The sequence below is a fragment of the Schistocerca cancellata genome, chromosome 3 (assembly GCF_023864275.1).
Source record: "Schistocerca cancellata isolate TAMUIC-IGC-003103 chromosome 3, iqSchCanc2.1, whole genome shotgun sequence".
Taxonomy (NCBI): domain Eukaryota; kingdom Metazoa; phylum Arthropoda; class Insecta; order Orthoptera; family Acrididae; genus Schistocerca; species Schistocerca cancellata.
The window spans coordinates 547,637,200-547,664,389 of NC_064628.1; the positions used below are offsets into that span (position 1 = coordinate 547,637,200).

At 39.3% G+C, this 27,190-nt stretch overlaps 1 protein-coding gene across 2 annotated transcripts in view; it reads left to right on the top strand.

Annotated features, from left to right (window-relative positions):
• The window catches only part of LOC126175386 (exosome complex component CSL4), a 79,812-nt gene extending 72,753 nt beyond the window's left edge, over window positions 1-7,059 (top strand). For both annotated transcript variants that reach the window (XM_049922161.1, XM_049922162.1), the window contains 2 exons: window positions 4,843-4,924; window positions 6,813-7,059. In XM_049922161.1, the coding sequence (XP_049778118.1) occupies window positions 4,843-4,924; window positions 6,813-6,922 (192 nt within the window). In that variant the 3' untranslated portion in view covers window positions 6,923-7,059. The remainder of the gene's footprint in view (window positions 1-4,842; window positions 4,925-6,812) is intronic.
• The last annotated feature ends 20,131 nt before the right edge of the window (window positions 7,060-27,190 follow it).

A 27,190-nucleotide genomic window follows, 5' to 3' on the forward strand; every position in this document is an offset into this window, starting at 1 on the left:
GAGTCAACATAAGATGTTGCCTATAGGGCCCTTCCATGCAAAGTGGCTTTATTTCTGAAAAAGTTCACATACAACTATCACAGATTTAGATGAAATTTTGTGTGAACATTCAAACATGTTCCCAATGAAGATAGGTAAAGTTGGAAAGCAGTAGGAGAATAAAATTTTATATTCTGAGCCTTGTATTGATAAGTTATTACATTCAAATTTTCAGATGTATCCCACAGGAACTTTGGGAGATATAAAAAGCTAAACTTTGCATTTTTTTTTTTTTTTCTAGCGTCTATTTTTTCTGTTGACTTTGCTTCATATTATCCATATGTAAATCAGTCAGGAAAACTTATTTTATTATTTTGCTAAAGAGAGTGTAATGACTTACTTTCATCATTTTCAAGAAAATAATACTGGACATTTTATGCCTCAAAGCTGACAAAACCTCACAGGTGCACTGTTGATAGTTGTTCTGTGGGATCAAACAAATGGCTGTATCTCTGGAAGTATTTAATTCATGGTTGTGAAACTGCACCCATGTTTATTGTGGGCATGTGTGATTGCTCATACAAAATTTCATCAAAATCTATGATGGTCATGTGGTAACCCTTAGACCATTTGTCATGGAATGAAGTGGTTGATGGTACTTTTTTATGACTGTACAGTATCATAGCAGCTTTTGTAATAATGTAGTTTCCAGGCCATTTCAAGATTGCTTGTGTCTTGGTGTCACTGACATGCTAGAAGATTGTTTCTTTAAATATTTATCAAACAACTAAATGTTCTCATATTTTGTACTCCATGCATATCTTCTATGCTGTTAAGTGGGTTCTCTATGGGGTAATAATCAAAACTTAACTATTCTTGCACATTTTTGAAGAGATCTTCGCTGGTTTATACGATTATGAACATTTATTACATGATCAAGTGTGGAAGTATCACTATTACTGAAACTAACATCAAGCATTACTTAGAAAGTAAAGTCTGCAATTTTTTTCTTCCATGAATGAAGTTTTTAAAGTGAAAATTTTGAATTTGGTGCTATTCTGTAAAGCTTCTTCTCCAGTGCACTGCAGCAATAACTTCCTGCATCAACAGATATCAGTACAACAGTAACTTGCAAAATGGCCTATCTTGATGTTCGTATTAGACTGTGATCTGTTATAGAATTCTTGAATGCAGATGGTGAAAACCAGTTTCGTGAAAGTTGGAAAATGTGTATAGTGATGCAACAGTGGATATTAGCTGTTAGGGTTCTTGAATTCAAACAGTGAAACCCCAATTTACTTTCATGAAAGACTGGAAAATGTGTACAGTGATGCAGTAGTGGATATTAGCCGTTACATGATAGATTTGTTGCTGTAATGAAGCTGAAGGGTAAACGCTATTGACTGATGAAACACAAAGCAGCAGGGCTGTGACTGCAGTGTCTCTACACAACAGTCAGCAAGTTGTTGACATAATTCATGGTAACCACCAGGTAACTACAGATGATTTATGTCGCAGAAGCCCTCTCAGTAAAAGCAGTGTGATGAGGATTGTTCAACAGCATGGATACTCGAAGGTTTATGCAACTTGGCTACTGACAGTTTAAGGAGACAAGAAAAACAATTGCCTCCCAACTCTTTCAACACTTCCATTTTGGGAGGGAGTTCTGGGGAAAAAATTGTGACTGGAGACGAAACATAGGTTCATATTATTATTATTTTTTACCAAGAATCAAATAGGAGCAGTCAGTGGAGTGGCATCACAGGAACTCGCTGAAGAAGAAAAAGTTCAAAACTGTGCAATCAACAGAGAAAATTGTAGCTACAGTATTCTGGGCTGCAGTATGATTAAGATTGAATTTTTGGAGGAGGGATGCTCAATAAATTCTGTCAAATAACCCTCAAACAGTTTAAACCACATCTTCAGTAAGTTTTCCCCAACAAAAACTATGGCAGATGTTCTTCTTTTGCATGACAATGTGAGACCAAACACCAGTTGTCAAACCTCTGAAGAGACAGGGAAAATTGTATGGGAAGTCTTGCCTCATCCTCCATTCACATGTGACCTGTCACCATCAGACTTTATCTGTTTGGGCCACTAAAAGAAGCTCATTGTGGGATTCACTTTGAAGATGAAGGAGGCTGTGAAAGCATCTCTGCATCAGTGGCTTTGGAAGGTGGACTGCATTTTACCTCATTGTAATACATGCCCTTGTTAAAAGAGGGCCCAAAACTGTGGAAATGGACAGAGATTATGTTGAAAAGTTATAAATTAATTGTCAGTGTTGTCATTTTGAACTGGCGCAGTTGTATATGTGGGGGAAAAAAGGCATTACTTTTTGACTGACCCTCATAAAAACTTTTCTACAGAAGTGTAAATATATTCCATCTTGAACATGTCTTTCATTGGCTATTCTTGATGTCACCTTCTATGAGCACTCCCTTCAGCCATCCATGCAATACTGAAAGTTCCAGGCTGCATTTACTATGACATAAAAGCATCTTCTGGAGAACACCATCGACCACACAACACCCAAGGAGTATCCCAAACAAATAAAACAACACAATACAAAACCGAGTGAGGTGGCGCAGTGGTTAGCACACTGGACTCGCTTTCGGGAGGACGACGGTTCAATCCCGTGTCCGGCCGTCGTGATTTGCGTTTTCCATGATTTCCCTAAATCACTCCAGGCAAATGCCGGGATGGTTCCTTTGAAAGGGCATGACCGACTTCCTTCCCCGTCCTTCCCTAATCCGAATAGACCGATGACCTCGCTGTTTGGTCTCTTCCCCCAAACAATCCAATCCAATCCAACACAGTACAAATATCTGCACCAGCCCGTAATATCAGATGTATAGTAATATGCTCCTGTGCAATATTTGAAGTATATCCTCTTACCCTACATTAATTAATAATATGATTACTCATTTACAGATGAGGACTGTACAAGAAACTTGCAGTTTTGACACTTAGAGGAGAAATCCCGAGTTTAATTCTGCAGAAGTTCTGTGCTCTCACACTACCTTCAGGAAAAAGTGATGGACCTAGACTCAACATGGCACACCATAACATGTCATTTCAAAATTGTGTTGCTCTTAATATAACTACAGATTATTAAATCAATAATTAATTTATTATTACTATTATTATTATTTATTAATCAGAAATAGACTCGTGCATTTATCAACAACTTGTTAACTTTAATTCCTTGTAGAAAATAACCATTTCTGATACAAATTTTAAAGTAACTGTACTCATACCTTCAGTATGATACTTGAGCCTCCTGAACTGACCACATACAGCTGATTTTTGGCAGAATTGTTGACAAAGCAAGTTTCATTTCTTCATTGATGGATTTGAGTGTCTCTCTCTTTGAGGTTTTAAATTCAGTTAATGTCGAGAAGCCCGATTCACACAGACGTATGCTTGTTTTTTATTTAGTTCCAGTGAGAAATGAAAATAATTCATATCGTTGCTTAACAGAGAGGAATGTATTGTTGATGAAAGTCATATCAGTTTACTGGGAATTACAGCAGCATTATTCCATTTTGTATGACACGACACATTCAGGGATTTGGCATGTTTTGTCAAAACACACACACACACACACACACACACACACACACACACACACACACACACACAAAGGAACTGTTAAGACAAATAATCATCATCACATTGCCTTTGAACTACTTTGTTTCTTATTTTCGGGCTCGATGGTTTCATTACTTGCATTCATAGATGGACCACTCCATACATTGATGTTATCCATATCGAAGAAAATATAGTTTAATAGTGCTATAACAGAAAGTACTTTTTTAGTCACAATATTCACTCTGGTGCAGAGCACAGCTGTGATAAAACTGAACTGAAATACTCATACAATGGAAAGTCCAGGACTGACTAACAGCAATATTGTTGAACTGAAATACTGTATTGTTGTCTGACAAAGTGTGGGTCCTTTGACAGTGAACATAAAGAGCAATGACACTTAAGAAGTGGCTACAAACTGGAACAAATATGTAAAAAAGCAATAAAAATAATAAGAGAGAGACATTTTTTCTAATCCCTGGAATTTTAGGGAAAAGCACTTACCACCAGCCAGCCATACATAAAAGATGCAGTGTTACAGAGTATTCTCACCCTAGTGGCATAGCTGGTGCAGTTGCAACTTAAGATAAAAATGGTATAACAACAGTATTTAGTAATTAAATTGCATTTAATTTCTATGAAAATATAACAATTAGTAGCATGGGTTAAATTATTAAAGAATATACAATAACCTTATTACTTAAAGTCAAGTAAATAAATTAAATTTAATTTCTTTAACAGCACAAAATTCACAGTATGTCTGCAATCAAAATCCCTTATTTTATGACCATAATAAGTAAATGCTCGCATCACACCCACACTTTGTGGCGGCACATCAGTGTGCCGTGGCACACCAGTTGCGGAACATTGCTCTAATCTATATTAAGTAACAACATATTTATCGATTTGCAGATGAGGGGTTTACAGAAAACTTGCACTTCTGACGCTCAAGAAAAAAAATCTTTGATTGAATCCCACAGAAATTCTGTAGCCTCACACTGTTTTTGGGACTTGTTATACTTTTTTGTTTTAAATATGTAAATAAACAGTGCCGTACAATAGTTTAAGGAAGTCTGAGAAAAGGGTGATTATGTAAAAATGGTTAGCTGTTAAACTTGTTTCTTAAATAAGCCTGTTTTCATCTGTTTAATTAATTATAGTGTTCTATTTATGTTTGATATGTTAGTGTAAGACTATTTTATACCTGCATTGCATGTTTGTTATTCTATAGAGTTGAGCATAACAGTTTTCCTTGATTAATTACTCCTGCAGCTACCAATGACAGACATTCACTCGTATCAACTGTCAACTGCTGAAAATGAACTTGGAGTTGTGATAGCTCATAGTGAAGCTGGTAAGTACTTCCCACAATACACCTGGAAAAAAAAGGACATGCAGGGTGAGTCAGGAGGAAAGGTACATGCTTCGAGGGGCGATAGTATTAGTGATTCTGAACAAAAAATCTTCATATGAACGTATACCCTATTCCAAATGGTTTGGAGATAGAACACATTTAATATCACTTTCGTAAGTTTTTCTTGAATAACTCGAAAACCGCACCCTCCAGCAAAAATGTGTCACAGTACAAAATTAAACTATATTAAATTTCCTACAAAAAAGGTCCTTTTCATTTTTTTTCTCTAGAACTAATGATTTGTGCAAAGAGAGCACGAGAATGGTATCCCTACTTGATAGACCACATGTCCCATATCAAACTGTTCGTCTCAACTTGCTACCTTAATAGGCTACCCCAAATTGGACTACAAAAACTACGTAAGCTATTGGGCATTCACGTCAAGCGAGTTTTTCAACGTTCCCGCACTCTCTTTGCACAAACCATTAGTGCTAGAGAAAAAAATAAATAGGGCCTTTTTTGTCAGAAATTTAATATAGTTTAATTTTTACTGTGACACGTTTTCACTGGAGGGTCCGGTTTTTGATTTATTCAAGAAAAATGTACAAAAGTTAATTAAATGTGTTCTATCTCGGAAACCATTCGGAGTAGGGCAGACATCCATATGAAGATTTGAGTTCGCTGAGAAGTTAGGTGCGAAATGCAATACTGAACATCCAGAAATGACAAATAGTGACCATGAACTCCATATTGAGATATCAAGTGTTCTGTATGATAAAAACTGAATGTTGCATTTAGCAAGCTTCTGACCAAGAGAATTCCCTCATCCCTCACCTTCACCCTCTCCCTCTCTGCCATGACTTTTCTGACTTTCTTCTACACTAGAATTACATTGTCATTTCATACCCTTCCTTCCATTTTTCTTTGTTTATGAGAGAAAAGCCTAGTATTGGCATTCTGTTGCTGATGTTTGTCCGATTAAAATTTACAGCTGTTGCAAGTTTAATTGTTCTGTCTGCCTGCTCTTGTGTGGAAGTTTGTGGGATAATTAAAACACAAACTATAGCCTTGCTTATCAATTATTGAAACTGGGAAATCTAGAACAGATCTGGCACAGAGTCTGATGGAATAATCTGTTGTAAAATATTAAGCTTTTCTGACATTTTAAGATTTATTGAGAGAGAGGCATATAGTTGATATTAAATTTTATGTGAAAGCTCTTTAGTTTAAGCAGGAGAGTAAAGTTGCTTCAAACTGTGTATTAGATGCTGCTTCTTTGTCTGGTTCTTTCTCTTGCTGAAGAGTTAGCTGGAAAGGTTCTGCAAGCTTGAAGCACATACTTTCAAGTCTTGATATCTTTTTTCTTCTTCTTCTTCTTTTTAATCTAAGTGTGTAACAGTATATGTTATTGTCTGGAGAGCCCTTAAGTTGTCTTCTTAAACAAAACATACCTATCTCCCCCATTGTAGTTCAGCAGGCCTGATCTGTGTCTACGCCAGAAGGATTATAAATTTGTCCATAATGTGCAATTTGGTTTGAGAGTAACTGAGACAGTTTATTGGCTTCTTGGGCAATCTCAAGAAACTAACCAAGTTTATAATATATTGTCATTAGGTTGAGACATTTTATTCTATGTTGTGGACACATGATCGCTACATTTTGAACAGCATTCAAAAATCCATTGCTCATGATATATTTGAATACAGGTGTGTTCACTAATGCAGTTAAATAAAATAATTGTAGTCACTGTGGCTGCTGTTGTGGAATTTAGTCTGTGCAATCGCTGTATGTTGATGCAGTCCTATAAATTCATGCAGCGCATTGGTTGCACATAGCATTCCAATATTCAGAAACTGAATTTAATATGTGTTTTCTATATTTGGAACAGGTATTGAGATGGTACCTATCAGCTGGACGCAGATGCAGTGCCCAAAAACTTTTGTAAAGGAATGGAGAAAAGTAGCAAAAGTTGTTCCAGAAGATACAATAGTAGACTGAGACATTACAAAATGTTTTCACTCTTGTTATACCTTCTATGAAGTTTAAACATGACCATTACTGTTGTGGTCATCAATATGACTGTGTAATATTTTACATTGCTTTGTGTGTAGTTCTAATATACAAATTTTTACTTTTGTAAGTACTTTTTTTGTTGCTTTTCTTTTTTGTCTTTCTCCAGCCCTACTTTTTCCAAATGAGGCAATTAATATTTTGCATATTACCCATTACAAAAATTTCTCTGGGGGAAAGTAACAAAGCCTGTGAACAGTTTTGAAAAGAAAAACAAATGCCAATAGCTCAGTAGTTGTTTGTCACCTGTCACTAATACTTTGGAACATTGCTCATTTCTATAACAAAAAATAAAATTACTGATAAAGTTCTCATTCCATTGAGCTATCTGCACCTGAAATTTCATCTTGAAGAGTGAGGCATGGAACTGAGTGTACTGTTGAACTACCCATTAAACTTAGTAGTAATAGGAGGATAAATGTACCATTTCTGTCCTTGTGTTACTATTTGTCGGTAAATTTTTCATGGCAGTAGTAAAATACACAAACCTAATAACATAATGTTTGGTTGTGCTGTGGTTCTCACTGTCTTGTATTGAATTAAACCAATAGTGGCCAGAATTTGAAGACAAGAGACTGTTGTGTTGATCACTATAAGATATAATTATAAACATCAAACAGGCATTGTTCCTGATAAGCTGCACTTCTGCTGCTGCTAACCAGGAAACAAAAGATGATAGCACCACACCTCTACAGTTTGTAAGCAGATTCTTGTTGTGCCTGTGCAACACTACTGTGTTCAACTGTGGTGGTGGTCTTGCGCTTTATGGATAAGTGACTAGATATACAGGGCTATTACAAATGATTGAAGCGATTTCATAAATTCACTGTAGCTCCATTCATTGACATATGGTCACGACACACTACAGATAAGTAGAAAAACTCATAAAGTTTTGTTCGGCTGAAGCCGCACTTCAGGTTTCTGCCACCAGAGCGCTCGAGAGCACAGTGAGACAAAATGGTGACAGGAGCCTAGAAAGCGTATATGTCGTGCTTGAAATGCACTCACATCAGTCAGTCATAACAGTGCAACAACACTTCAGGACGAAGTTCAACAATGCTCCACCAACTGCTAACTCCATTCGGCGATGGTATGCGCAGTTTAAAGCTTCTGGATGCCTCTGTAAGGGGAAATCAACGGGTCGGCCTGCAGTGAGCGAAGAAACGGTTGAACACGTGCGGGCAAGTTTCACGCGTAGCCTGCGGAAGTCGACGAATAAAGTAAGCAGGGAGCTAAACGCACCACAGCCGATGGTTTGGAAAATCTTACGGAAAAGGCTAAAGCAGAAGCCTTACCGTTTACAATTGCTACAAGCCCTGAGACCCGATGACAAAGTCAACCGCTTTGAATTTTCGAAGGGGTTGCAACAGCTCATGGAAGAGGATGCGTTCAGTGCGAAACTTGTTTTCAGTGATGAAGCAACATTTTTTCTTAATGGTGAAGTGAACAGACACAATGTGCGAATCTGGGCGGTAGAGAATCCTCACGCATTCATGCAGCAAATTCGCAATTCACCAAAAGTTAACGTGTTTTGTGCAATCTCACGGTTTAAAGTTTACGGCCCCTTTTTATTCTGCGAAAAAAACGTTACAGGACACGTGTATCTGGACATGCTGGAAAATTGGCTCATGCCACAACTGGAGACCGACAGCGCCGACTTCATCTTTCAACAGGATGGTGCTCCACTGCACTTCCATCATGATGTTCGGCATTTCTTAAACAGGAGATTGGAAAACCGATGAATCGGTCGTGGTGGACATTATGATCAGCAATTCATGTCATGGCCTCCACGCTCTCCCGACTTAACCCCATGCGATTTCTTTCTGTGGTGTTATGTGAAAGATTCAGTGTTTAAACCTCCTCTACCAAGAAACGTGCCAGAACTGCGAGCTCGCATCAACGATGCTTTCGAACTCATTGCTGCGCCGAGTGAGGGGGGAACTTGATTATCGGCTTGATGTCTGCCGAATCACTAACATATCGAACATTTGTGAATGCCTAAAAAAACTTTTTGAGTTTTTGTATGTGTGTGCAAAGCATTGTGAAAATATCTCAAATAATAAAGTTATTGTAGAGCTGTGAAATTGCTTCAATCATTTGTAATAACCCTGTATACAGGGGGTGGACAAAAATATGGAACACCAAAACACATTCCTGTGCCTAACATCCTGTTATAGGAAACCAATTGGCATTCAAAACAACAGAATGGATAAATAGAGGTCCTGTATCGGTTTCAAGGGAATCTTATACCATTCCACTTGCAAATTAATAGCAAGTTTAGAAAATAATTATAGAGATGGATAGTAATCACTCACCCTTCTCTTTTAAGTAGACCACAAATGCTCAGTAATGTTGAGTACTGCTGACTGTGATGGACAGAAGAATTGCAACAATTCATCCTTGTCTAACAAAACCAGTCCATGACAATGTGAGCTGTGTGAACAGTGGCCCTGTTGTCTTGAGACATCGTCTCCGTTGGGGAACAAATATTGTCTCATGGGCATGAAATACCATTGTATGGTTGCCCAAATCATCACCAACCCATGCATCATGTTCCTTTCTTGGGTCATAAACCCCACCATAAGTTGGAAACTGTATGAAACAAGATTTATCTGACAAAGTGGCTTTCTTCCATTTCTCCAGGGTCCAGGTTTTATGGCTTCAGCCCAAAGGTCCCTGTTACGGGGATTTGTATCACTTACGAGTGGTTTTGGAATTCCAGTGCTCCCTGCAATTCTCTGCTTATGGAGCTCACTTTGTTTTGTTTTGGTGTTGACAGGGTTTATGAGTGTGACCTTCAGTTCTGTAGTGACTTTTGCAGCTGTTGTTTTATTTGTCATCACAATCCTCCTCAATGACAATCTGTCATGACCACTCAACACACACTCATCCACATTGTGACTTAGTGGATGATGTTTTTTCCGATTTCCCTGTATGTGTTATAAATCAACAATATGATGCCTCTTGAAACATGAAATATTTAGACTGCCTTGGTTACGAAGCACCCACCATACAAGCACCAACAGTTTATGCACGTTAAAATTTACATAGCTCTGAGATAATGCACTCACAACTACATAGAATACTGCTCTGGCCACAACTGATGCAATGTGTTGAGGACATTGCACAGGTGCTGTTTATGGCCAAATACAACAGTGCAATCTCCAGGCTTGGCTAGAAAGTGCATTTATATTCAAGCATATATTTTTCATGGTGTTTCTATATTTTTATCCAATACCTGTATATAAAAATTCATATTCAGAAAATGTGCATTTCAGATCCAGTTTACTTTTGTATATTGAGAGGAAAATGCACTAGACAAAATTATAAAACTATGAGACAGAATTGTTAGCCAGAACTTACATTCAGGTTGTGAAATTTCGAAACTGCTGATAGGGACAAATGGAAACACCTAGATATGTGATACTGCCCCAGATTGTGGAATTAGTAGTTCATTCCTGACAGATAAAATGTCTCCTCTGATCCACACAACAGGCGGGTCCTTCTCATTGTAGGGTCTGAGTGACCTGCTCTTCCTTTTTAACCTTTGCCAATCTATCCTGCCCCCCTCTTTTCCCAAGGTAGAAGCTGTTAGTTCCAAAAGCCAAGGTAGTATCACGTATTTTTACATGTGCCTATCAACAGTACTGAATTTTGGCCACTTGATTGAAAGTGATAGCTAGTAATTCTATATCTCAATTTGCTTTTTCTATATGTTTCTTAAACATCTCCAGGCAAAAGCTGGGATGTTTCCTTAAGTACCTTTTCCTAGCTGTGACCAGCATGGCTACTGTTGTCTCTAGTGGTGCAACTGAACAAGTGTCAGACGTTAACTTTTTTCCCATGGTTTCTAGAACTACTACTTTCAGTAATGATGGCAGTGTGCTTAATGTTGCAGAGAATTCTCTCATCACACCCTGAAAACAAGGCATAAGTTGTCTGACATCTAATTGTTGGCAATGCATCATTGTGTGGTACTTCAACACAGGAATTACGATAAGAGAGAAAAATTTGTGTTTTTGCCTTACAGTCCTAGTCCACCAGCTGTGAAAACGGGCCATCTAATCCTTGCTTACATCTGGACTGAATAAGGTAACCCAGAAGTTTGACAGACGAAGAGCTGAGTTAGATGTTCCACACACAATTGTGGTGATCATCACGTAAATCCTGTAACAGATAGTTTTGTTAGTTCAGTCTGAATAAATGGACTAATGCTTTTTGCCAGCACCTTCTCATCTCCCGACCACTTGTGTATCTGAAAGTGAATGATGTTCAAAGCCAGGGAGGATTAAAATCTTCTTGTGCATAAGGAGAGCATGGTTTGTTTTAGTGGCCTGCGATGATAGCCTTCCAGCAGTATTCAGCAAAATTTATTGAAAATCCAGTGTTGTTTTTGGGAGTCTGATGTCTTCTGATGGAATGCCACACATTGTGTGGAACAATACGTTAGAATAGACACTTTCCAGAATTATGAACAGTGGCTGTTGCTATTTTTACTTCAGTAAAAATCAATCTGAATGGTGATAACTTCACATAATTTATGACCAGATCATGCACATCACAAAAAACTCTAAACTAGCACCTCATAAAATGGCTTTTACACTGAACCAGAATCAAAGATGTTGTCAAGACAACAGCTAGCTTTGCAGTTCAGTAAAAGCAAGAACGGTCATATAGAGTCATTGAATAATTCAGCTAAACAGTGTTGTAACTAAAAAAGAAAGGCAGCTGTTTCATGCCTATCTATTTGGGCTTTATTGATGCTGGAAGTGTATATGAGGAAAAACATCATTCTACATATTTTTGTAACAGTTGTTACACAATTCCTTACGTTATTTTTGGAAAAAAAAATCAGATTTCAATTTTCCTGGGTGAACAACATTGCATGCATGCAGTTACAATGTTGCACTGTTGCAGTGCACTCGTTTTTCTGTGTTGCTTGTTGCAGAAATTGAAAGCTTATTTTGAGAAAAGATAACAACATGGGTTAAAATCACATAATGTTTATTGCAATAAAGATCTGCTCAAGCAGCGGTACAAAATACTGAAAAATTTGACACTATTCTACGTGCTATTACTTTAAACATGTAGTCAGTATTACATTTTCAGTCCTCAATCAATAGGTTTCACCAGACAGACTTGACAAATCCATCATTCACTTGATAGTTATGGATAGAAATTCTAACATGTGTCAGTTAAATCTTTCTTCTTGTCATTTTTACTTGGCAAAAGTTTATCACACAAGGTAGGGAAAAATGAAACGTTAGTTGACAGCAGTACCCAGTACCTCTCAGCTTCTTTGCATTGATCTGACCACATCATGGTTGTAGGGTGTTATGACTTTTTCTTCCCTTACAGTAGTAGGGTTGTCATGAAATTTATTGTCAGGCATACTCAGTTATTTTGAATGAGCCTCTATGCAACCCTTGGGCTAGTGCAGTAAGATCCCTGAAATCCTCTGGTTACACCTTGCAGACTCGAAATCCATTGTCCTTGGCATTGGCAGTTACTTGAATCAGTCATTTTGGTAATACACACAAAAAGATTCTTTGTTCTTCTCTGTAAGGACATAATTCTTATCACATGGTAGGAAAATATGCCACACAATGGTCCGGTCTACAACAGTGAAATATTTACAGTTGATCAGTTTTTGGAAAAGCAAATTTTCTGTCAGTTATTCTGCCCAAAGCAGTGATTAGACCAGATTATCAGATTCTGAAACTCACCATCTTTGAGCGGATCGAAATGTGCAAGAACATATGAAGGTTTGTCTGCTGCGCATGTCCTCACAATGTTTACTTGTCATAAAGACATGAAATCAGTGTTATTACCAATATTACATATTGCCACATTGTAAAAACAGTACTGATGTTGATAAAATGCAGAAGAATTGATTCAACTATGGGCAGAAGAATTGCTACTGAAGATCGTCACACAAAGTCACATTACTTCCTGTTGTTTTGCTTTTCCAGTAGCAGCTGCAAGCATCTTGTATGCTGCTTCAGCCGTTATGTGGTGAATTGCACTTTACATTTCAGCTTTTTAAATCATTTGGCAAAATTTTAATAAAAATATTGTCCAACTCTGGCGCGCACAATTTTAATTTAAAATCATTTCTGAAAATATATCTTTACATGTTTTCACTGACATTTAGTTTAGGGTACTTATTCTGGAAAAGGACATACATTTTGTGCAGGTTCAGAGCTGAATTTAAATACCAACTAACAGTTTTATCCTTCGAGTATTGGCTCTCTTACTTTGAAAGTGATTCAGTGTGTTTCTTCACCAAAACCTCTGTCATGATCCGTGATTGTGTTTAAGCTGTTGGAATGCTCTTCTGTTTTGTCTTCGAGGGTTGAATTGTTCTTTAATTTGTCGATCAAAATTTGCACTTAGCGAAATGTAATGAGCAAAACATTACATAGTGTCTTTTGACAAATGTGTAAGTCTACTGGTTTCTAAAGGTAAATCAAATGTATGTCAATGAACAATGGCAACAAAATTTTTTCTCTTCTATTGTACATCTCTTCAGATCAGCTACCTCAGTGCACTGTGCAGCCCAAAAATGTGTTTGCTTGTCAAAATCAGGTGCACAAAATCTCCAAAATGAGCTGCACCATACTATTTGCTGATAAAACTCTGCAAAATAGGAATTATGTTCAGAACATTGCAGTTTAGATTACATGTCACACTACTATATTAGTGCTCTACAAATATGTAAAATAAGGGAAAGGAAACCAGTCATCTACATCGGACTGACACGTGGAGTACAGAAACACGCAGCAGAAAACTAGCTTTTGAGTACTACTGTAGTACTTTTCTAGCAATAGTACACACAGTCTTGCAGACACCCAAATACACACTCACATGCCATGACAAGACTATTAATACTTGACTATTGAAAGCAGTTACCTGGGCTGTTAGATGGAAGTGTGGAGGGGTAGGGAAAAATAGGAGGAGGTGGTAGTGTGAAAGAGATCAGTATGTTACAGATGACATAAAGGCCATGCAACAAGATGAACAAAGTATACAGCAGGGGCAGCCAAGATTCTGGCTCATGGGACATGCCCTGGCATGAGCGCCATAGCACTCGGCTTCGCTGCACATTTCCCCGCTGCCATGCCATACTGTCTGAACAGGAGAAGGAAACTGTGAACATGCCACATTTAAATAGCAGTGCAGTTGCACTGCATACAACTTGGTTTTATATTTCAGATTTCTCAGCAGCATGGATCACAAACAAAACAAATTTTCAGTACTATTTAATTATTTGGTGCACTGAAGACATAATTTTTGGTCTGGTACAAACTGTCGGCGTACTGGCAGATTCAGACAATTTCACACATTTTTGCACTCAGGTTGCCATGTAGCCTTGACTTATTTAGTTTCATAATCGAAAAAAGGTCTTTCACACAAATAAGTTGATCAAAGCACTTTTGCTACCTCATTATGGAGACATGGAAACTCTACCTGAGGAAAGCAATGTAGACATCCTCGACAGTTTTGACATCAAAGAATTTGTCGTTAAAACAGGAATTCCCTTGCAGATCAGACAATTACATGTGCACATCACAAGGGCGCTTTCAACTGAAACAGCGAATAGTCTCGAAAATTGATGTAAGATTGGCAGTATCCTCAAAACTTTTAGAAAACTGCTTTTTTAATTCTTCCGAGGCCTCAGTGAATTCTTGAAACCTCACATTTTCTTTAACAGCAGTGAGGTTAGGGAAGTGGACTGCATTTGTTTAATGTGATTTTCTTTCTAAATGCCTCCTCATCAAATCAGAAAATAATTGTCCCTCACCTTGCAGTGCCTTACTGTGGGCAGTGTGCAGTGAAGTCTGCTCTTAAAATGCTAGGTCTGCACTCCATTCCAGATGTTATAATTTTTGTTCCTGACTTCTCTTTCCTACATAAATTCAACAATAGTGAGTTTTATATCGAAAAATTGTTTCAGGTTTGACTCTTTTGACTTAACCAATGTACTTTGCAGTAATATATACAGTCTTCATATTCTTCGTTCAATTCCATCGAAAACAGTTGCAACTGACAGTGGAATAATGCTTGCAACATCAGAAATTTAACTATTTATATCACTGATATCTTCACATGCTGCACGCCTGCAAATTTAGGACAAAGTGCTTCTTGATGTAATTGAACAATAAATCCCATCTGTCAATCGTTGCAATTCTTTGCTGTTTTATTGTCAACTAAATCTGTATATTCTTTCTGCATTGTAATATTTTTTCCTGGCCAATTTGCAGTATCTGTTGCTTATGCAATTGCATAATATATATTGAGAATTTCATCCCTCTCTTTTGTCATTCCCATTGTTTTTTTATAGGCTTGTGATGATAGAGTGCTAGATTTCCTCTTTTTGTGCAAACATCCACTGGACCTGTGAAAAATGAACAAATAGTGAAGAGTAAACACTGCTGATATCACAATTCTGCTGAGCTGAAGAGAGTTATGCTGACCGAAAAAATCACACTGCATTGCTTAATGAAATGTCACACTGTACCAAGTACTTCCAAGAAGGACCAAGCAACGTTGATATAGGTAGAGCCATGGCATGTACACTTCGCCCGCATGAAGTTTGGCATGCCGTGGCTGGCCCTGTTATAGAGGGCACAATTTAAAAAAAAAAAAGTAGGGAGGAGGAGGCAGTGGAAGAAACTGAGGGGCAGAAAGGGGAGAGGAGAGAACGGTGAAGATAAACAGGGAGAAGAGGGGGGAGGGGTTGAAAAGGAGGGAGAGTAGATGGTGTGGGAGCATGCCCAGAGGGGGGGGGGGGGGGAGATAACAAATGATGGGAGAAGGCAGTGCATTGTCTGGACAGAGAAGGGGTAGTATGGACAGAAGAGAGTATGGAAAAAAGGCAAGGTGAGGCAGTGGGTACAGGTTAGTGGAGGTTTAGGCCAGGGGGATTGAAAGCGTGCAGGATGTGTTGAAGAGGCAATTCCTATCTGCATAGTTCAGAGAAACTTGTGCTGTGAGGGGTTATCCAAATGGCTCATGTAGTGAAGCAGCTGTTGGAGCCATTTGTATTGTGGTGTGCAGCTTGATCAGCAACTGCATGGTCAAATTGGCATTTGCCACAGTTTGGTAGTGGCCATTAGTTAGACAGTCAGTTACTTGTCATACCCACATATAATGCTGTGCAGTAATTGTATCATAGCACCCAAGGGGTGCAGGATTGGGGGTTGGAATAGGGATGGACAAGGATGTTTCGTAAGGTGGGGAAGGTGGGTAGGATATCCCTCATCTCAAGTTACATGGAGCACAGAAACACACAACTGAAAACAGCATTCACACCAGTTTTTGAGCCCAAGCTCTTTTTCTAGCAATAGTTCACATACATGCAAAAACACCCCCCCCCCCCCCCCACACACACACACACACACTCTCCCAAGGCCACAGCAAGACTAATTTATTGATACTTCATTATTGAAAGCAGTTGCCTGAGCTGATGGAAGTGGGGAGGGAGTAGCAGGAAAGAGGCAGGTCTGTGGACAGATGATTTCCTGCCCACACAAGATGAAGAGAGGATAGAGGGTACAGCAAAAAGAGATGTAGGAAGAGGTGAGGGATGACTGAAGGGGGAAGAAAGGGGAGGAGGAAAAGGAGAGAAAGATGAAGAGGGAGAAAGAGTGGGAAGGGAGAGGGGTTGAAAAGGGGGAGGAGAGGTAGAGGGAAAATGCTCGGATGGTTACTTCTGTTTTTTAGTTCAGTCAGTCTTGTCTTGGCCAGAGGAGTAGGTGTTTGGGTGTCTGTGTGATTATGTGTGTGAATGTGCGTACTATTCCTGGAAAAAGAGCTAGTGCTCGAAAGGTAGTGTGAATGCTGGTGTGTGTTTTTGTGCTCCATGTATTGATCTACTATAGGTGAGTATTTTACATATTGCTCCATCCAAGAATTTCCATTATTGTTATAAAACTCTACAAATATACAACATATACACCTTTTTGGCTACACAAATTATGAAAACATTTTCTCATTTCAAGTAGGAGTTACGGTGTTCCACTCACCCCCTCAGATAGCAGTTTTCCAAGAACAGGACCATTTCCCCTCAATGTGTAAGGGTGTCCACTATCCCCTAGCACCTTGTGTTTATTGTCCTTCCACACACAAATGTTAACTTTGTTTCTTATTCAACCCACAGTGCATTCACTCATAGTGAAGTACACTGCAACAAAGAATTTCACAGTTCAGCAATTATAATAAAAATAATCTGCAGTGGAAACAATAATAAAAATAATCTGCAGTGGAAACAGTTTAATCAGCAGATATATAGTGTCATATACAATGTTATTCCAATTCTAACTCACTTTTATCAAAAATGTTAGTTACAATTTTGTCTGGGCAAATGGTTCAATTAAATAAACCATTGCTACTACTATTACTATGTCAGGTGATCAGAAAATTTACCACTGTTCACTTGTTCTCTAAGTCTCTGGGGGGAAAGCTAAAACTTTCCTGAAATATGAAGTTATTTTTCCCAACTAGATTTTCAATTTACATACTGTACAGGGCAACTGGAAAGATTTAGGTTTACTTATCCATGGTTGAATGATGATGATGTCAGTAACTGTGCTATTTTTCCATTGGTGGAAAAAGCTACATTATCCTTGTATCACTTGATGATAGGGCGTACAACTGCAACCCATTGCTCAGAAATTGTGCATCTTCCACACCAAATCAAGCTTGTACATTCTCATACTTCATTGTTCAATTTCCATTAACAAACTAGTCCTTTGTAATCATTTTCTGCACCATTATTTGCAGAAAGACAGCATTTCAGACATATAGGACATACCATTTGATGGAATAATTTCTAAGACTGGATACATCCAGTGACCTTTATTGGCATAAACTGATATGTAAAATTGTTTATCCAAATACTACAATGATGGTGGAATGAACAGTTCTCGTAGGTGGTGGTGGTGTGGTCACTTCAGTCCAAAGAATGGTTTTTGCAGTTGTGTGTGTACAAAAGTTGGTCTTCAGACAAGATGTGGTTCACAACTAGTGTTCTCTTACAACACATACAATGTACTGTCCTGTAGTAAATTTCATTACTGCCCTTATGGCTTAATGTATGTGCATTAGTTCTGGTTACCTTACCATGAAGAGTATCTTCAAAATATTGCTATATTTACTTCCATTCGCCAGCATTCTGAGGAAAGTCACAGGATTGTGATCAGTACTATCTTACACACAAAGCTGTAGGTCCAAGAACACACAGTTAGGCAGTGTATACAGGAAACTCAATAGTACTGCAGGTTGATGGTTTGTCACAGCTGTTGCAATGTGGATATGACAGCACATAAGTAAGTTACCACATCCTTCCAGCAAAAAATATGATTATTAAGTACCAGTAGTTTATTACGCTTGTAATGTATTGTTTGGTCATTTCTTTAACATCTAAATGATTTTGATACTTGAAATACTTCCAGTTTCCTCTTTATCATTCACCATGGTTTTCAGTTTATTAAAATGATTGATTATCTATGTTACATCACAACATTTTGATTTTTAATAAAATATTTTAAAACAGTGTAGAATTTCTTATAATGAAACAAGTCACATAATGTATTGCAGAAAACAAATAAAACAAATTATTATAGTCCAATAAAATTACTTGTTAGCTGACTATTCACACCTTGTAACTGAGTTCCTACAGTCAAAACTCTTGATGTCGTGCACAAATTGTATGCTGTTGCAATTGTGCCATGTTAATGTATGCAGCTGAGACACCTGGAACAAGCAGCATGTAAAAACTGATATTTTAAGCCCTACTCACAGACTGTTTGACTACACTGACTGTAGCAGGAAATATTGTTTTGTCCTGCTTCCTCTTTGAGATAGCTCCAAAGCATTGACTGCTTTCTGGCAACGGGCAGCCACAGCAGACTCTCATGTCTAATACCCTATGCCTGGCGTGGCAGCGGAACATCCATCGCTATTCATGCAGCAATCAATGCGTTGAGCAAGGGACAGTTGACACACAATGTGGTAATGCTGTAGTGGCACACAACCAATGTTAACTAAGAAGAAATTGCTTATTTCATGCTCTGGCAGAAACAAATATTATAGTATTCTTGCATTGTGTCTGTTTCTACTTACAATCAGATGCATATTTTGACATCACACCGACTGCTTTCTGTGGTATGTGGTGACTTTTATCCCTGTAGTGCACATTTACATAGGCTGCAACTGCCGACTAGTATTATGCAGAGTACAGCATTGCAGTGACAAAGGATAATATACACTAAAAATATGGAACAGCCCACACGTCATGCAACCATAATAGAGCTGCAGCAACACAAAGGCTTTATAAAACTGGTGAAGGCATGTTTTGTTTGCCCCCCATGTCTCGGGGCTATAGTGGTTTCCACGTGAAAAGTCGGCAACGCAATGCATTCTGTGCATGGAGATTCCTTCCCCCTGTCTCTCTCTCTCTCTCTCTCTCTCTCTCTCTCTCTCTCTCTCTCTCTAGACAGACAGACAGAGAGAGTAAAATGAATCAAACTGCCCTGTATAAGACAGCTTCAAACTTCTGATTACTTTACAAACGAGTTAATGTGTTAAATGTTTGACATTAAACATGTAAGCAATAAAATATTTGAAATTATGTTTAAAGTTTGTTGACACTGGATGATGAGTATGTTTTAGGTCATTCTGCTCTGTTTTAAGAGAAAGCTAATTTTTCATGCATCTCACTGTTTGTCATACCACCTGTAATCATTTGTCATACAATTACACAATTTTGCAGGTACGTTCAGTGATATATGTGGATACTGTATGCAAAATGTGTTGCAGATAAACTTGGTAATAATGCCTGCTGTTGAAATTTTACGCTATGAACAACGAAAATGTAGTAAGGAATGAACTTTTTCTCTTTCGTCATTTATGGGCCCAGGAGGGTGGGGGGGGGGGGGGGGAGGTGTCAACAAGAAAAATTTCTACAATGATTTGAAATTGTGTGTAAAGTTTTTTTGTAAGTCACCAAGTGCTGTCATTCTCAAATACTGGATGAATATAGTCAGGGTATTTGTGCACAGTAAGTTACGTTGCCTCAAGGCATATACACAGTTTATAACTGTAATACTTGTCATACTGCGTTGAACATTTCACATAAAATTATACCTATTAATGATTAGACTACGTTAACTTTTTACATTCGGTGACTGTTTACGTGATATATTGAAAATCAAATTTTTGTTGCACGTGGAAGCTATTAGATAGGCATCCTTCAACTGTGTCTGGGTTTTGTGCCACAGTATTGTCACTTAGTAACATCAATAAGCTTGGGAAGACTATATGCTTGTCACTTCTTAGTGTAGTACTTGTCATGTTTCATTTATGCCATCCATAATGAACACTATAGTGGCTAAGTAACCTCATCATACATTAGCTAACATGAAAATCAATGCTAAATATGCTATGTGCATCCCAGTACACATCCTACAGGCAGCCAACGCAGACTGGCTCTACTGGCTGGAGCATCATGCCATGTGGTGCACTGCCTCTTGACTCTGTGCATTGTCTCTCCACCTGCCTCCTTATGTGCACATCACTATAACACCCTTCAAAATTTTCGATGTTTTTAGTACTCGCACTTTCAGATCTCTGTGTTAGTTTATCACTGACAGTGAGGGCCATAAACCAAGCAACAATCTCTGCAAATTTCTCTGGCCCATTTATTGCCAACTGCAAATGGAAAGTGGGTGCAAGGAGACCGCAAAAAATAGAAAAACAATTTTCCCCAAATAAGAAGCACTGACTGAGGCTTCTTAGTGTGGAAGAATAATAATAATGTGAGTTTGATGATGATTATGATGATGATGATAAGTGGGTTTCACATTGACACACTACTTTAAGGATGCAGTCCTCTTGTTTAAAACAGATAGAATGTTAACAAGTCAGTGTGGGGTGCACGAGTACAATAAAAAAAAAGCAAGATAGTTGTGAAAATCCAGTGTATGGAGTTGTCTCAGGATACTATGCATAAAAATAGTGTAATAAGATTTGTGAATGAAGATATTTTCCTATGTTTGGTATTTGAAATAACACATTTGTATGAACAGTTAGCTAAGTATTAATAATGAAATAATGTTAACTTCAAATAAAATAAAACAACAACATTCAGGAAAGCCTGACACTCCTTTAGCTTCATGATATAAACTGTTGAGAAAAATACTACCTGAATCCACTCAGAAAATGACTGAGGAAGTGTTTGAATTTTCCAAAGTGACAGTTGATTATTGTTCCCAAGATTATTCCTATGCACCTGTAGAGGGTAACACTTCAACAGCTACTCAAGCATGTAAAGTCCTTTCGCAGGTGGAGGATGGAATTAAAATACTTTCCTTACCCCAGGAACTGAGAAATTTTACTGTTTCAGATAAAAAATTAAAAGCGTCTGGGAGAGTTTCTTTAACACTTCCATTTAAGGCGCCACAACATGCTGTAGTTGATTCTGGAAAATTCAGTATAGATTAACGACAGTATTAGGAAGAGGATAGATTGCTCCTTATTGTACAGTGGAGATACTAGAGTCACAGTCTGGCCTCGGGGGCCAATTTCTTTTGGCCAAAATGTTACTCATAATATTGTAGTTAATTTTTAGTGTGATCTTGTGCCACATCAGGTGCTGGAGACATGTCCAAATCTAGTTCCTACATTCAGAGAGGGCTGTTGCGCACTACGTCATTGGTGACATCAGTACAATTGGCGTCTCACTTCCTCTCCTCAGCTGGCCGGAGTGGCCGAGCGGTTCTAGGTGCTACAGCCTGGAACCACGAGACTGCTACGGTCGCAGGTTCGAATCCTGCCTCGGGCATGGATGTGTGTGATGTCCTTAGGTTAGTTAGGTTTAAGTAGTTCTAAGTTCTAGGGGACTGAAGACCTCAGAAGTTAAGTCTCATAGTGCTCAGAGCCATTTTCCTCTCCTCAGTGGTCTCTTTCTGGTGCACAAAAATGGCATCCTGACTAGTGGTAGTGGTGATTTTAGAACAAGGTGCTCCATCGTGGACAGGGCAATGTCTCCTCACCACTAACAAATTCAAAGTGAATGACACTTACAGGCATCAATAAGAGCCACTATTCTAGTGCTACTACTGCTTATACGTGATCAATAGTTATAAGAATGTGCACCTACAGCTTTAATATACCGTCTAATTGTGAATACATGTTTGTACAAGTTACAAAGTCTTCAAGAACAGACTTTTTATTTCTACAGCTTAGCTGTATATGACTTGCATAGCTTAAAATGGCAACTAATCAGTTGATACCAGGACTTACTATCATTAAAAAGAGTAGAAAGAACAAAAATTTACTAATGGTCATTTACTGAACATATTGGAAGGCAAGCGATTTTAAGTTTGAACATAATGAATTGGTGGAGAATAGATTAAATCTTAAGAACGTAGGGGTATGCTTTTGTGATGATAGCGTGGAAGCAGAGATTTCAAATATGTTTTATGACAGTATAGTATTGGAAAATATGGGCAGTGATGGTGATTAAAGCTGTACAATTAGAAAACTACTGAGAGAAAGATTCTCAGTTTGAAAATAGAGGAATAGCAGTGATCATGAGGCAGACAGATATGCTACCAACTTACACTCTTTGCATTTTGCTGAAAATCCACAGCCAAGACGTCCAAAATCACTTGATCAGTTGTACAAAATATGGCCTATACTGAATTATTGAGGCCTATCTCTGAATAAATCAGTTGTTCTTTGGAGGAGGAGATTGTCGTTTAGACAATAAATACCAATTAAAATATTCAAGTGTGCTGTGTACACAGGTATGTTTTGGTGGAAAGTCTAATGCTGAAAAGGTCATTTTACATTTGTTGATGGAGAACCCCATGTTGCCCATCATATTTACATGGAGAGTTATTACAATAACTTTGCGATATCTAAAACTGTTGTATCTGAAAATGGATTGCATTGAGATACTAAGGTTAAATAGGAAGAACATCCCTAAAGAAGATGTAGTCACAGTACTGGTAAATGAAATACATTTGCTCACTGTTTGCATGACATGATGATCAGAAAATGGAAGGATAGGTAGAATGTTAGTTACATTTTCACAGATTCCATAATACAATGTTCCAGTTGATGAATTCATGCTAGCAAATAATTTCAAAATTGCTTCCATTTGTCAAATACACCACAAATATGTATGGGAGTGATGTTAATGGATGACCATATGCTGGTGCAAGAACTATTCTTCCACATCACTGATGTGCTACTTTTCAATTTGCATTACCTGTACAATAAATGCTTAAGGAGCAAAACATATACAGACACAAGCAGCTATATACACTCCTGGAAATGGAAAAAAGAACACATTGACACCGGTGTGTCAGACCCACCATACTTGCTCTGGACACTGCGAGAAGGCTGTACAAGCAATGATCACACGCACGGCACAGCGGACACGCCAGGAACCGCGGTGTTGGCCGTCGAATGGCGCTAGCTGCGCAGCATTTGTGCACCGCCGCCGTCAGTGTCAGCCAGTTTGCCGTGGCATACGGAGCTCCATCGCAGTCTTTAACACTGGTAGCATGCCGCGACAGCGTGGACGTGAACCGTATGTGCAGTTGACGGACTTTGAGCGAGGGCGTATAGTGGGCATGCGGGAGGCCGGGTGGACGTACCGCCGAATTGCTCAACACGTGGGGCGTGAGGTCTCCACAGTACATCGATGTTGTCGCCAGTGGTCGGCGGAAGGTGCACGTGCCCGTCGACCTGGGACCGAACCGCAGCGACGCACGGATGCACGCCAAGACCGTAGGATCCTACGCAGTGCCGTAGGGGACCGCACCGCCACTTCCCAGCAAATTAGGGACACTGTTGCTCCTGGGGTATCGGCGAGGACCATTCGCAACCGTCTCCATGAAGCTGCGCTACGGTCCCGCACACCGTTAGGCCGTCTTCTGCTCACGCCCCAACATCGTGCAGCCCGCCTCCAGTGGTGTCGCGACAGGCGTGAATGGAGGGACGAATGGAGACATGTCGTCTTCAGCGATGAGAGTCGCTTCTGCCTTGGTGCCAATGATGGTCGTATGCGTGTTTGGCGCCGTGCAGGTGAGTGCCACAATCAGGACTGCATACGACCGAGGCACACAGGGCCAACACCCGGCATCATGGTGTGGGGAGCGATCTCCTACACTGGCCGTACACCACTGGTGATCGTCGAGGGGACACTGAATAGTGCACGGTACATCCAAACCGTCATCGAACCCATCGTTCTACCATTCCTAGACCGGCAAGGGAACTTGCTGTTCCAACAGGACAATGCACGTCCGCATGTATCCCGTGCCACCCAACGTGCTCTAGAAGGTGTAAGTCAACTACCCTGGCCAGCAAGATCTCCGGATCTGTCCCCCATTGAGCATGTTTGGGACTGGATGAAGCGTCGTCTCACGCGGTCTGCACGTCCAGCACGAACGCTGGTCCAACTGAGGCGCCAGGTGGAAATGGCATGGCAAGCCGTTCCACAGGACTACATCCAGCATCTCTACGATCGTCTCCATGGGAGAATAGCAGCCTGTATTGCTGCGAAAGGTGGATATACACTGTACTAGTGCCGACATTGTGCATGCTCTGTTGCCTGTGTCTATGTGCCTGTGGTTCTGTCAGTGTGATCATGTGATGTATCTGACCCCAGGAATGTGTCAATAAAGTTTCCCCTTCCTGGGACAATGAATTCACGGTGTTCTTATTTCAATTTCCAGGAGTGTATGTATATGTGTGGATGGATATGTGTGTGCGTGCGAGTGTATACCCGTCCTTTTTTCCCCCTAAGGTAAGTCTTTCCGCTCCCGGGATTGGAATGACTCCTTACCCTCTCCCTTAAAACCCAAATCCTTTCGTCTTTCCCTCTCCTTCCCTCTTTCCTGACGAGGCAACCGTTGGTTGCGAAAGCTAGAATTTTGTGTGTATGTTTGTGTTTGTTTGTGTGTCTGTCGACCTGCCAACGCTTTTGTTTGGTAGGTCTCATCATCTTTCTTTTTAGATATATTTTTCCCACGTGGAATGTTTCCCTCTATTATATATATAGACACACACACACACACAAAATAATACAAATTAATTACAATCGTACCAAATGTGATTTTTATAAATTTTGAAGTGAATAAATTGAATCGAATGGATTATCTTTCGGTCTTAATTTACAACTCTTGTAAACTGTAAGTCAGTAGTAGTGTGAACTTATGTTGATTTTTGTGTTCTCTACGCCGTCGAGATTTCCGTAAATTAGTTATGTACTTCTCATTTTGAATACAGTGCTGCTTTTTATCAGACTTCCTCTTCAGATGCAGGCAGCTACAGTGACATGACGTTAGCATAACGCGCGTAAGGAAATGAAAACTTTCGTGGTTTTGCACTAATAAGAATCCTCACACTTCATATTTTCATAAAAATTATTTTTTAGATAATACAATGTCTACTACACACTTCTCACAAGAATACGTCTTCTCCCTACGAGAACTAAAGATAGCGTCTATTAAATAATTGACAAAAAAAAAAAAAAAAAAAAAATTTACATCATTTGTCATTCGCCTTCTGGCATAGCAAAATACATATTTTCAGATGCTTATAGCAGTCGTGCTAGTGTTTATTATCATTGGTTTTTAACTTTTGTCAGGTGCTTTTCCTTATGTATCTATACATTACGATACCCAAGTTTCATCCCCCATGACTACCCGAGAAAGAAAACCATCGCCTTCTTCATTGTAGCATGTCAAAAACTGAAGTGCACTGCCCATCCGGTGTTTTTTATGTTGTTCAGTAAGAATTTTGGGTGCCCAATGTGAGAAAAGTGTTCGAAATTTCAGTTTTTCAGTAACAATTTCATGAATTAGTGATCATGAGATTTGCGGAACTTCCATAGCAAGGGCACTAAGTGTAACCATAGAGTTGTGCTTAATCTTCTCTTCAGTTGTGTGACCCAGTTCATCAGTAACCACAGACAGGCATCCATTTCGTTCTTCAATGTGCACTTGATCACGTCCTTAGAAGGATCATTTACTATTGTATGCCCACCCTGGATAAACAAGCTCACATGCAGCTTCAGTTTCTACCTCAGTGGATTTGAGTTTCTTATGTACTGTAACAAATAAACCACCTCCACTTCCCATCTACCTATCCTTTCGATATACACTTTAGTTTGCCACAAAAATCTCACTGCTTTTAGTTTCCCTGTTTCCACTAGCTTTCTGTGCCTAATATTACATGAGCTTCACTGCTTTTCATGAGCACTCCAAACTCTGGCATTTTGTTGTGAATGCTTTGGCAGTTAGCTGTTAGGATTGTGATACTCTCAGCCTATGGGAGACATTACTTTCAATCTTACACTGTTACTTCTGGGTTTCCTACAGCTGTTGTTACCTGGATTGGACGGAGAGTCACCTAACCTAAGCAGCCCTTTTGTGCACCCCACACACTCAGCTACCTGAGTAGCAGTCTCTGATGTGTAGTGCACACCTAACCATTTTGGCAGACGCTACAGATCTCAACCCTGCGGCACAAGTCCAGGATTTCACAGCCTAACTTGTCACAGAACCTTCAAAGTGTCTGATTCAGTCCTTCCACTCAACTCAAGACCAAGGAACCACAATCAGTTCTGGGGACAATGCTACAAATTGTGAGCCTTGTTGAAACACTGTGCACAAGGCTGCTCTTCTCATTGTACCCTACTAGTTGCAGCCTACTAGTTGCAGAATAATCCTTAGAGCCCAGATGACAGGCACCATTTGTTCGTATGTGCACCACAGTCTGCAGCTGGTTGCATCCTTTTCACTTAATGGCTGCTGGAATAGCCTCTGCTATGTGTTGAATGAGGCCACCAGACATACACACTAAGTGCACCTTGTGTCATTTCCTGTCTCTTGCTGCCATTTCCCTGAGGGGTACCATTATTGTCCCACTGCCTCAGTGTCAGTTTCAGCGGAAGACAGGACCTCAAATTTGTTGGTTAGGGGAATCAGTATAATGCCCTGTGTCCTCCCTGATCCTCATCCACACTGTACACGTTACTTATATCTACAATTGAAACACCAGTTGCAGTCAAGTGGACAAGTAATGGCAAATACCATACTTTGTGCAGAAGAGATAGGATCCACAGGAAGAAGCAGCGAGTGATGAGAAAGAGGTGTAAAAAGTGTGCCAAATGAGACA